The 13,497-nt window shown below is 36.5% G+C and overlaps 1 protein-coding gene across 3 annotated transcripts in view; it reads right to left on the bottom strand.

The window, feature by feature from the left end:
• PSD1 (phosphatidylserine decarboxylase 1) overlaps positions 1-11,878 on the bottom strand; it is a 237,285-nt gene extending 225,407 nt beyond the window's left edge. For all 3 annotated transcript variants that reach the window (XR_016352819.1, XR_016352818.1, XM_089787359.1), the window contains exon 1: positions 11,544-11,878. Coding sequence is in view for 1 of the 3 variants with exons in the window: in XM_089787359.1 (XP_089643485.1) it covers positions 11,544-11,700 (157 nt within the window). In the remaining 2 variants the exon portion in view is untranslated. The remainder of the gene's footprint in view (positions 1-11,543) is intronic.
• Between the last annotated feature and the right edge of the window lie 1,619 nt (positions 11,879-13,497).

Genomic DNA, 13,497 nt, shown 5'->3' with positions numbered 1-13,497 from the left:
GCAGCTAAATGGTTGTTGCAAAAGGTGAAAAGAATTGTTGTCAACTGCTGGTGTGACATCTGTGTAAAAATGCTACACATGATGCTATCATCTACCTGTTTATATGGGTGGTGTGCAAGTCCTATGGAGAGCAGGTTCTCTATACAACTGTCAAACCTCTCTATTGCAAACACAACAAAGCATGTCATGCTGGAAAGGATGAGGTAGTGGGCTGAATGGACGTGGAAAAGATCATGTTGAAGGTGGAGGTAGGGATATGTAATACCATATACGTGGGAATCCTAGTCACACAATATGCAACTACCCAAACTACTCGATGTGTGGCTACTCTAGTGTCAAACCCATATACATGGGAATCCTAGTCACACAATATGCAACTACCCAAATTACTCTATGTGTAGCTACTCTAGTGCCAAACACAAGACTAAGGATTGCCCAACTTTACTCCAATAGAGGAAGAGTTGCAAGAAAGTAGCACAGATGATCGAGAGAGGAGAATCCATGCTATGCATGAAGCATCAATGAAACATATTGTACAAATTCTCACAAACAGTGCCACAACGGTTCAAGCCTCAAACTAAGTTAGACCATCATAGGGAACACACACATAGATTAAGATCTACTTCGATGACTTTCCCAAGAGAAGGTGACGCCAATAGAATACCACTTAAGAAAATGGACTCAGTGCAGCATAGTAAAATGCATCAAGATGTTGAGAAAATGTTCAAGATGCACAAAACAAGCTCAATTTAGAGCATGACATTATGCAAGTAGATCTCGACATTCAAATGTCATTCTGTGGTTATTGCACCAAGGTAGATTCTTGCATTATCTCATGCTTTTTATAGAAAAATTGGCCACAAAGATTGTAAGGAAACATCCAGTGCTAACATTGACGAGGCATGATGATTCAAGCTGACCAAGATTTCAATGTTTGATACAAAATTTATGGACTTTAAAAATAAATTATTTCTTCTTGCATAATAACATCTTTGCTAAGAAGGCATGGGTGGCTATGATCCAACCTACCCTATGACCATAACCACATGTTATATATGGCCTGCAATACTTGAGAATAGCCCTTCAGTTTGTTGAAAAATATTTAGTTCAATCTAGAAGTGGTGGCATACATTAATTTTGAATTAATCAAGATGGAAAAGGTTGAGCAGAATCGTGCATTGCTTGGCTGCCCCTTTCAGTTCCAAGCAAGCACAAATGTGTTACAAGAGGTTGATGCTCATGTCTATAAGGTAGACAGACACAAAATGATATGGAACTCTAATGAACTTGTGCTTGATCCAAATAAATTATAGTTTTGTTGTGAGGTTTTCACACCATCGCCCCAAAACTTTGGGGACCCCCCTTTTTTAGTTCGCCTTGGCATATTTTTGAGTTGTCCAAAAATTTTAATTTGATTTTTTTTTGAAAAAAAATTTGGACACCTTCAGGGCCAATGGGGAGAGGGTTAGACTTATTTTCACCCGGTTTCAACTTGATTTTCTAGAATGACCAATTTCATCCTTAGGCCGGACAAAATTTCAAAGAGCAACACTTGGCAAGATAAAATTGTAAATTTTGTACTTAGACAATTTCTTTTGAAAATTTGGATGTAATTGTATATATTTGGATAATTTTCAAAAAGTGAAATTTTGTTAGATTTGAAATTTTTTGGAAAATCTTGAATTTCTTTGGTGAGAAAAATTTTTCTTTTGCGAAGATGAAATCAAATTGCAAAATCGATTTTAGACTCTAGAAATGATTTTATTTTTGTCAAAATTTAAATTGTTTGGCAAAATCGACTTAAATTGAATTCCAAAAAATTGTCTTTAATGGATTAAAATTGCCTTGAAAATTTTTAAGCCTTTAATGAAATTGGTAATTTAATATTGAAAAATGGCTTTTGGCTAGCCAAAATCTGATTTTAATGACATATTAATTGCTAAATTTTCATTAAATGGAAACATTTAGCATCCCCAAAGCATTATTTACTTTCTTTTTGCAATTTTGGTCTAATTAGCAATTTTTAAAAGTAAATTTCATCTTGGCAAAGTTAAATTTTAGCTTAGCATTTAATTGGGGGCCATGTCTTTTGCTCTAATTAATTTATTTTTGCTCCCAGGGTCCCAATCGGCCAGCTAGGGAGGGTGAGCAAGTTGGGTATAAGAGGAAACTCTTTCCTCTCATTTTCTCATTCCTCACTCCTCTTCGGTGCTTAGGCGATTTGGCTAAGAGCAGATATTTTTTTTCTCTTCTTTAGCGATTTTGAAAGGGCAGATTGGCATCTTCTTTGGGTGATTTTTCCAGCTAGGGCAGATTGGCTTTATTGTTGGCAAATTTCTTCATGGTAGAGATCTCTATGTTTGGCGATTTTCCATGATTGAGGGCAGATCTGCACTCTTCTTGCTTGGCGAATTTTGTGGGAGACAAAATTCTGATTTTTTTGAAAGGCTGCGATTTTTCTCCTAGAGATCAGGCGATTTTGTTTGGAGGGGATTATTGTGATCAAAGCTCTGAATATTTGGGCAAATGGAGGACAATTCTAAGAGCACTAAATTCTGATTTTTTCTAGCAAGAGCCTCAAGATTTGCAAGGGGTTTGAAATTCTCGAAGTTTGATCCTAAATTCCAAAAAGAAGACCCGGCTGTTGGTAAAAGTAATTTCAAATCATTTAGAGTTGAAAGGGGTCCTTAAGTTGATTTCCTTCTTTCGTTCTTGTCTAGATATTGTCTCCCTTGGTTTTTCTTGCATTCATTATCCACCACTCAACCATCCTATCATAGGTTGACAAGATGGTAGATGTTAGTGCAAGCAAGAATCCTAAGGGAACAAACACTAAGAAAGACAAGGAGGATATGATGCCCAAAACAACTTTCTTCTCAAAAATGAAGCGAATAACCAATACCAATGTCGGTACAGTAAACATTATACAAGTAAAGGACAATCCCCCTTGGCAAACGACTATTGGTAAAGGTAATTTCAAATCATTTAGAGTTGAAAGGGATCCTTAAGCGGATTTCTCTCTTTCGTTCTTGTCTAGACATTGTCTCCCTTGGTTCTTCTCGCATTCATCATCCACCATTTCACTATCCCATCATAGGTTGACAAGACAGTAGATGTTAGTGCAAGAAAGAATCCTAAGGGAACAAATACTAAGAAAGACAAAGAGGATATAATGCCCAAAACAACTTTCTTCTCAAAAATGAGGCAAATAACCGATACCAATGTTGGTACAGTAAATATGATACAAGTAAAGAATAGACTAAAGGAAGGACAATTCCCCATGGCAAAGATCTACGAAGGCAGGATTGGCTACACAAAGGCAAGAGAGTAGTCACCAAGTCATCAAGGCTCATCGTGGCAGATTTCAAATCAGAGTATGGAGATCTCATTCCACTTCTCAGCCAAATCATGGGCCTAGCTCAAGGTATGCAATTCGATAACTGGACGTACTTCTTTATTGATGAGATTGAAAAAGGGAAAAGAAGATTTGATTGGGCTAGGATCATAAGCAAGAACCTAGAATTGCAACTTAGGACCGTACAAAATCAAAAGCAATTCTACATGGGGTCCTACCTCTTTTGTTTGATTTAGAGGCGGTGAAAATTGAAAAGTGAATCTCAAGGAAGAGTGAATTTCAAGGAAAGCAAATTTGGAGGAAGTGATTTGAAAATATTTGGGGCTAGAGGCCAAAGAGGTTAATTCAAATGGACAAGAGAAGAATGTCAATGAGGCAGAATTTGGGTCAAGATTGGATGAGTTGGGGAAGGTTGCCATCAAGAAGAAACGTTTGGGCACCCTTGCCTCCCTCAATGCCTTTATCGGATATGCAAAAGAATATGAGAAGGATCATGAGAAGACACTGCAAGCAACAAGCAACATGATGAATTCAACTGAGCTCAAGATGAAGCACACGCTTTGCCCTCCCATGAAGGAAGTCAACGACAAGCTAGCCAAGTTCATTGCTTCGGCTAAAAAGATGAAAGAAAGGGGTAGAACTATATTATAAGATCATTTGATGTAAGCCGAAGTGGCAGTTTCTCTTTCTTCTAGGGTAGGACAAGTGTCTAATTCTGATTGGCTACCATTTTGGTGCCTTCTCATTGGTTGCCACTTTTCCTTTTTTTTCATTGGTCCATCGACGAGGTGGCATCTTCTCATTGGCCGATGGGGTGGCAACCCTAATTAGGGTTTCTAGGATCCAATCTGGAGCATTGATTTTGCTTTTGATCTCTACCATCGGTTATAATTTTGGCCTCTATATAAGACCATTTTGCTCTCATTTGTGAGGGAGTTATTTTGGAGAATTATTGCGAAGATACTATCAAAATTGTTCTCTATTCATTGTTGTGGCTTGCATGGTGGATATACATGATCATTTTGGTGTATTGCATGGTTCTTCTCATCTCTCAAATTAAAGTAGGATTTCATTTCATGTTGTTAGAGTAGAAGTAGATGGCTTATTGTCTGGTGATGATTAGTGAATGTTTGATAGGGATCTACAACTAGGCCACTAGCATCTTAGCCATTGGTTAGGGAGCCTTGTGTGGTAAACTAGTTCTCTTTTCCTTTGAATCATTGCATCTATGGACGTGGAGTCGCTGGTTAGCTTTCATTAGATTCGATCCCCGTCCATTTGCTAATCTTTCCATTCATAGGAGTAGGAGTAGAATAGCAAGTAGTTGAGTAGTCGGATTTCACTCTAAGAAAGTTAGGAAGGTAGAAGTCATTAGAGGCATTATTGCCTCCTCCTCGCGCAATCAACAATATTTGGCGCTACACCCTCCATGATCACTGTCACCATCAACATCACATGGCACTCATACAAAATCATCACCATCTCACCAAAAACCCAAGTCATCCTTGAATGAATAGCGTAAGCCGCCTACATGATTACCAGCAAATCACATCGATATACTGAGTTAGTATCCACAAGTGTAAGGAACATTGGAGTTATTCTCATGTCCCGTGAGTATTAACTTTTAAAGAGAGGAATTGTGTGTTTGATACTCCGTATCAGATATTCAATTGCTAATATGTTATGTAGTGGTACAAAACTCACATCAACAAGTTTGCAAAATTAAGGATTAAGATAGGTGCAATGGACAAAAATATATTAAAATTTCACTTATGTGCATTTATCAAATTCTCCACCACACAAAACTCCAATCATTTTCCCTTCTTGATGACTAGAGAGAATGTGCAAGTTGAGTACAAGCATTTTCTCACTAGCACCTATATTTCACCAAGTGTTCCACTAATTGTGTCACCACTACATTAAGTGTCCCTTGTTACAAACGATCAAGGGCAAACAAAAGAAGAAACAACAAGCAATAGTAGCCAAGTGCAAAGACAGGCAAGAGGATTGCACACACATCCTATCCCCCACTCAAATGTCAAACAAGAGAAATGGGCATCTAAGAAAGACCATTCTAGTGATTACATGTAGATGCAAAGAAAATGTGCACCTTTCCCAATCGCAGCATCTCCAACAACAATACTTCCATCAGTACTTACAACCATCACATCATTTACAATATCACGAAATCTTATGCAAATATTATAGATCAAATTTCAAGAGAGGTGTCAAGAAGACTATAAAATGTATTGGTAGCACTAAAAAAATATTGCATCAAATGGTCAATTTGGTAGTACATACCAATTAAAAGTGAACTTGACACAAAATAGATGGGTATAGAAGCTTTTGGTAGTTCCTCTCCACTCAAGTTTGCATTCCAAGAGTTATTGTAAATTCATATGCTAATGACCGAGTGTGTCCATCCTAATAACTAATGCAGACTCAATTTTTGTGCAGTGTGGGAGTAATGTGTTTTCTTGTCTTCAAGGCAATGACAAAATGACCTTGCAGTTCTCCAAATGCTTCTTGTGGGTGCACATGTGAATGCAAGAAATCCAAGAGACTAGTATAGGACAAATTACACAAAGGTAGAAATGGTGGTTGCACTAGATAAGGAGTGTCAAGCGTTGGCTAAAAGTTTTGTTAGTCAATGTGACCACAACTTGCAAAACTATAACTTTAGGCAACGTCACATGAGATTACTCTCTCCTCTCAACAATAAGGGAGGCTGCTTTCTTACCTTAGGTGGCCCCAATATAGACTTAACAAGAAATTACAAAATAGGGTGGTCCACTTAATCTATTTTTGTTTTTTCAGAAATGATTTTGTAAACACTTATGAACACTAAAATTTAATAAAAACACCTATTGCTATGATAATATCAATAGCTTGTGAGTTGGCGTAAGAACAAAACAAAAGACACTAATCTACTCCATATGAGTAGTAACTACAAAAACACAAAGTCTTCTGCACTTATCCCAAATGATGATTTAATAACATGAATAAATGGTAAGGCACAAAGTCTTTGACCGAATACTCACTAAATTCTATGGAATTACTTAACACTGACACACAAAGTCTTTCGGCCTTAAGAATTTGAAGTCACTACAACTCTATCAATTTGCCCTTCTGTAGCACACAATCTCCAAAAACTCAAATTGAACTATAACTCTAAGGGACCGTTTGGTTGCTAGAATAGGACTGGAATAGGAAGAGAAAATTAGAATATGTTTTATATTCGTTGTTTGGTGCACTCAATCAGAATTGGGAATAGGAAGACATATTCCAATTTTGCCCCTAAAATGAGCATATGTCTATGCCAAAAAAATATTTGTTATTCGAATACGCCATTTCTATTCCCATTCTGATTTTTACAATATATATATATTTTTAAAAATTTTAAATTTTTTAAATTTTTTTATATATTTTTTTAATTTTTTTTAATATTTTTTAACTTTTTATTTTAATATTTTTTTATAACATTTTTTTTAATTATATCTATTTGTTTAAAAAAATGAAATAAATTATATTTCTCATTAACTTCAATGAATAAAATAAAAATTATTCATTGAACTTTTTTACCATTATTGAAAAAATTAACCAAAAAATAATAAATTAAAACAAAAAAAATTAAGGGAAATATTTTTAAAAATACAAAACTTAACCTTATTCCTATTCTATTTTTGTACAACCAAACAACGGATTAACATATTCTGAATTGAATTCCAAGTGAACCAAACACGATTGGAATTGCCCTTTTCTATTCCCATTCCCCATTTCCATACCCATTCCATTTTTCTATTCTAATTTTCAATTCCTATGCCCGCAACCAAATGGACCCTAAATGCAATATGCAACTCTTGTATATAAGATCTTATGGATTTGGGTCCTGACCTATTTGTTTGTAATGCATTTCTTTATTTCGGAGACTGTTTAACGAATAAGCCAACTTGTGGCTAACGATCTTGTATATAAGGAGGGTAGTGGTTCTTGTTTAGAAGGAGAATTAAGGTAATAAGATTAATAATGAAGAGAGCCAATATACTTGTTTGTGAAGATCAAGAATAAGGCTTTATGTTCATAATAATGCGGCATGTCTATTGAATAATCTGTAATTTACACTCGCAGGCCAACTTAATGATAACTGAAGATCATACTTCCTTATTTGCTTGTGTTGCTCATTGTTTGCTTGGTTATTTCCACTATGTTCTTTTAGCTGCAAGGTTGGACATCTCTTTTGGGGATTTCCCCTCCCTTGGCTGTATCAAATGGTATCAGAGCACAGTTGTGACTCTTGTGATTGTAGATCTGGGTCCTAAGCTTGCGAAGTTGTAAATTTGTTAATTGTGGGGTGGCAGAACTAAGGATCTAACCTACATCAACAAATAACTTGCGCAAAGTGGTTTGGGATAGGATTTGTTGCTGAGAGTGTATGACAACAAAGTTCCGAAAAAAGCATTGATCAGATTGAGTTCCAAAGATTGTGAATCCTCAAGATCCTGGTGGTGGGGTGGTAGAAGGTAGATCTAACCTACAATTGCAAAGGATTTCACAAGGAAGAGTTGGTGGATTGATTGAAGGGCAAGTTGGTGATTTTCAAAGACTACGCTAATAGATTGTCTGAGGCAAATTGGAGGTGTTGGTAGATTGCTTGATTGTGTTAAGGCAATCAACACTAGAAATCAGATCGCCGAAAATGAGGAAGTTGAGATCCCTACTGATGAAGAAAGATTATTGAGAGTTATGACACAAATGGGTAAGAGTCGTACAATGGATGTTTCTAGTTTTTGTTGGTTCGTTACCTCTTGAGGAATTGATAGATTGGATTAATGAATTAAAGGATTACTTTGAGCTTGAAGATGTTAAGGATCCGTAGAAGGTTAGGCTAGCAAAGACTAAGTTGAAGGGTCATGTTGCCTTATGCTGGAAAGAACTGAAGAAATATAAAGAAGATAATGGTGAATCTAAGATCACTAGGTGGAGAGGTGAGGTTTCTAGACTTAAGGCAAAGTTCATGCCAGAGGAATATGAATTGGAATTGTTTAAGAAATTGTAGAATCTAAAGCAAAAGGATTTGACAGTTAAGGAATAAACCGAAGAGTTCTATAAGATGACAATTACCTCTAGACACCAAGAGTCATCCAAAGAGAAGGTGGCTAGTTGTGTCAATGGTGTGAGACTTAACAGTCAAGATGAGTTAAGTACGTTGAGGATTAGTACAATTAAAGATGCTTCTCAATATGCTTTGAAGGCAGAAGATAAGTTGAAGAGAAGACACATTATTCCTAAGGTAAGGGATAAACCGATTGGTGATAAGAGCAAGGATAAACTTGTGATTTAAGAGAAACCTTGTCAGAAGACTCATGGAAGAGGCATTGACAATAGAGAGCTCAACAGTATTTGTTTCAAATGTGGAAATGTTGGACATTTAGCTTTCCAATGTTCAGTTGGTTCTAGAAAAGGAAAATGGAACCTAGTGGCATGTGAGGAACATGTTGATGATAATGAACTAATTGACAGAGGGGTCGCACCTGAGATGGGGAATCTCCGATGTTTAGGAGAGTTATGTTGAGTAAGAAGGAACCAGAGTTTGCGCAAAGAAGGCAATTGTTCCAAACTGTTTGCAAACTTGGATTAAGGAGACAAACTCCCTTGTTTATATGGGACAAGTTGGTTTCAGGATGAACATATGGTGGAAGTGGAAGAGCAATGTAGGATTAATTTCAACATTGGGCCATACCAAGATAAGTTACTGCGTGATGTGGTTAACATGAGTCTTTTCCATCTTTTGTTAGGGAGACCTTGGCAATATGATGTTGGAGCTATTCATGATTGTCGAAGGAATATTGTTTCTATTGTGAAGGATGGCTAAAAGTTCACTTTAATTCCTTTGGAGGAAGGAAGAAAAGCTAAGAATTTGAGTGTGATGAGGACCTACACCTTAGGATCTCAGACTGCTTTGGACCAGGTGATTGATTTGCAGCAGGTGGCTGAGAAGGTTTTTGAGGTAGTACAGTTGTTGAAGGATTTGGTAAATGGACCTAAACTGATAGAGATGAAGGCTAATGACAATCAGTTGGTGCTGCAGTAGCAGGCTACTGAAGTGCTATCAGATGAGCAACGAGATCTTGTGAGTAGATCAGAGTCAAAGAGGATACTGAACAAAAACAATAGTGAAGTCAAACAGCAGAAGAAGAAAAAGGACTAGTTGTTAATTGTAGGAGAAATGAAGACAAAAGCAATTGGTTTGAAATGGAGAATCAGAGAAGAGGTTGTGGAAGTAGTAGCAGAGCAGTAACTGAGGACGGAAGGTATACCATTGAGCTTGTAGATATGGATAGTCGACAGAACCATTTGAAGAGAATGAACCTTGTTGATGAAGAGGATATGTGGATTAAGAATGAGCATGGGATTTATGTCTTGAATCCTATCAGATGTTCATAGGTTCCTCTTATGGAACATCTTATATTCACCTGGTGTTTAATGCAGGAGGATCTTGGGGTAGTTGGCAATCTTCCGTCACCCAAAAAGATTTCCTTCCTGTTTGTTTGTCTTAACGTTTGGTCTAATTAGCTCATGATCTTATGTGATCCTTATGATACGACGTAGGCATCATGGAGATCTGCACCTAAATCCGATGTTTTCAAATGAAGTTATCTTAAGATTGGTTCAATCCTATATTTGGTTTCTCATTCCAACAACCAAGTTGGCAAGATTCGGCTTGTGATGAAGATCCATGTGATGTGAAGCCTAATGGTGCATTGTTCTATGTTGTTATAAACGTGACAACCCTCCTTGTATGTTCGCACATCATGATGTATCTAATTGGGATTGCTCTTATGGATTTGTGTCCTGACCTATTTGTTTGTAATATGTTTCTTTATCTAGGAGATTGTTGATTGGATAAGCCAGCTTATGGCTGACAATCTTGTATATGAGTAGGGTGGTGGTTCTTGTTTAGAAGGAGCATTTAGGTAGTAAGACTGGTAATAAGAAGAGCCAATATATCTGTTTGTGAAAATTGGGAATGAGGCTTGTGTCCTTAACAATGAGGCATGTCTATTGAATAATTTATAATCTGCACTTGCAGGCCAACTTGATGATGATGAAGATCATACTTCCTTATTTGCTCATGTTGTTCATTGTTTGCTTGGTTATTGCCGCTGTGGTGTTTTAACATCTCCTTCAAGGATTTCTCCCCTTGACTACATAAGAAATAAAGCACACCCATGAAGAAAGACACGTCAACTATTAAGGCACCCATTATGCAATGAAGAGTACTAGAAAACAATTTGGGATGCTTAATCTTTTCCTTGTATCACTTTTGCCATAGCAACAGAACATAATGTGGATCCAAGCCACTATCAACTTCGCAGGTCTTAGATTGCCGTCACTTGAAAACCAATATGATGAAAAGCTGATATTAATTTGCACTTGATTTCAAACAATAGTAACCGTCCCTTTAATGATACATGAGTTGGTAGCAGATATAGTTCATGCATTATTAAGAGTTACAGCATTCCTTGTAGGTACAACTTACTCATTTTATATTTGATACCTCAGAGTCTCAGACAACAGGTTTATATTTGATAATCATAAACGCCATGCAATTCATGTTCAATTTTCTCTCAGTTACCCAAAAACCACCCAAGAATGTTGATTTAACTGTATCTCCATGCCAGTGGCTAAGATTTTCGTATAAATAAACAAAAGAAAAGCTTACTAGCCTTAAAATTTCGACTTGCCAGCTTGAAACCCAAAAACCCATTGCAAAAGTCCGTGGAATCATGTAGTAATAATAACTTATATTGGCATAAGTCTCGTCCAGTTTCCAATCTCCTCCATTGCAACAAACTTTAAATAACCCATAACACCAATGCATATGTATTGAGATTGTAAGTTAACATTTAACAGTAATGCAGTACATTTCAAACCTTAAAAGTAAAGGAAAACCTTATCCTACACAAAGTTAAAGGTGGTGCATAAATTCAGCGAATACAGGACTCAAAACCTTAAAAATACCGCTACTACCAATGTCAAACCCCTTCTTCAAATCTTGAGAGCTATGGTGATACTAAAATTAGGTTAATTAACATATTCAACTAGCTGGGTGTTCAAGAAAAATAAAAATTACTATATTAGATAAGACTGGATGAAAGAGAATATGCAAAACGTAATAGAAACGAACCGTTTCCTTCACCGCCAGTATTATTTGAAGTGCCTGTTGCCTTGAAATGGTTTCTAAGACGCATAAATGATCGGCGACTGGATTGAGAATGAAAATAAATTAGTCTGTTATATATTGGCGGCAAGCCAAAGTGATTAGAGTTCAACCCGAACATCATTGCTCTGCGAACAGCTGAAGAGTTGGAAAGGCAGCAAAAGAATGACGTTGTTTCTTCAACTTCCACAGAACCCCTTTCCAAGCTCTGCAAAGAAAGCCCTGCAGTTATTTGCTACTGCTTATTTTAAATCCTTCGGCTACCCCCCTGGCATGGATCCTAACAATCCCGTCCTCTGTGCACTATCAAATAGATGCGGAAAGTTCATTTATATTTTTCAAATTAGAAGAGTCTTCAATTCATAAGATAAATTGGCAAGTACTTCAGCAAAAATTAATGAATGATTTTAATGACTTTCACAAGACCAAACGAGTCTAAGGGACCAAAGGAGAACTGCATTAATATTTTTCAAATTAGAAGAGTCTTCAATTCATAAGATAAATTGGCAAGTACTTCAGCAAAAATTAATGAATGATTTTAATGACTTTCACAAGACCAAACGAGTCTAAGGGACCAAAGGAGAGCTGCATTAGGTAATTTTCAAATTCCTTTCTATTTCTAATTTTTTGTTATGGATCTTAACCAAAAATTCAGAAGTTTCATTTATCTTGTCCACTTCAAATAAACTATGCATGTTGTCTGCCTTCACGATGACATCATAGTGAGTTCGGATGTTGTCATATGTTGCGCATTCTAAGAGAAAATGTCACTCTGTTTCAACTACTCTCAACTTACAAAATATGCAAGTTTTCTCCTCCCAAGCCTCTTTGGGTCTCTCCCATCTTCCCATCTTGCACCTGAGGTAATGAGATCTTGTCCTTAGTTGTGCCACTAATAACAATGTATTTCCTTTAATAGCAGCCCTAAGATACACTTTTTGGCCACGTTCCTCGATTGGGTTGAATTATTTAATATAATAAGTATTTTTTCTACCAATGTTATTATTCCACATGGCATTGTGAAACTTCTCTCTAACAAACTTTCTTAAATCCGCATTTGTGTTTGGGCAGTCTTGTCACTTGATGTTCCATTTAGCCATCTATTTAATGTTTTCCTTCATCCAGGTTTCTTCCTTCTGTTAAGAGTACCTCCTTTCACGGTTTTCAACCAGCAATGATCCTACATGTCATCAATCTTCTTTAGGTAACTAAGTAATTGAATTATCATTGAAGCCTCTAACAAAAAAGCTTCAGCCTCGGCCAAAAGAATTTTATGAGGCACAAAAGTTTTGAAATGTGGGCAATCAATGTCTCCATAGTTAAGCAATAAATGGATCATTCGATAAAATATGATTTATTAAGTGAAGTATTTTTTAGATATATTGTCTTTCTGTCTGTCTGTGCACGTGTGTGCGCACGTGTGTGTGCATTCTCTCCATTATTCTTTCTAATTTTTTTGTTTTAACATTCCTTTATTGTCCTCCTCTTTCTTCTTTTATCTCTTTATACCTTTGTATATCTTTATATCTCCTTATATATCCATGTCATAAAATTCATCAACTTATTTGACAAGTACAAGAGCATAGGTTATGATGGTTAACAGATTGTTCCCTTTGATATTTCTTGTGTTTTGTTCTAATGCCCAAATGGTGAGAAGACAATATATTCTTCAACAGTTGGAAAGCCTAGACTATGTTGTAAGGCTTACCTTTGAATTGTAAGGTACAACTCTCTTATGTGTGAAATGTGCAATGAATTTGGTTGAAATCCTAACTAACATGGGTGTGCTCTTAACCCGAGAGCAGTAGAGGTAATATCCAAACCCCTCATATCCATGAAAGGCTCAAGCAAGAAAATTGGCCTACAACTAAATTTAAGCCTCATTCACACTTATGAATGAGTTGAATTCTCAAATCTTCTT

This window comes from Cupressus sempervirens, chromosome 6 (genome assembly GCF_028749045.1).
Source record: "Cupressus sempervirens isolate cs-2001-9-10 chromosome 6, ASM2874904v1, whole genome shotgun sequence".
NCBI classification, from domain to species: Eukaryota; Viridiplantae; Streptophyta; class Pinopsida; order Cupressales; family Cupressaceae; genus Cupressus; species Cupressus sempervirens.
Note: the sequence above shows the minus strand (reverse complement) of the source record. Positions and strands in the feature narration are given on the sequence as shown.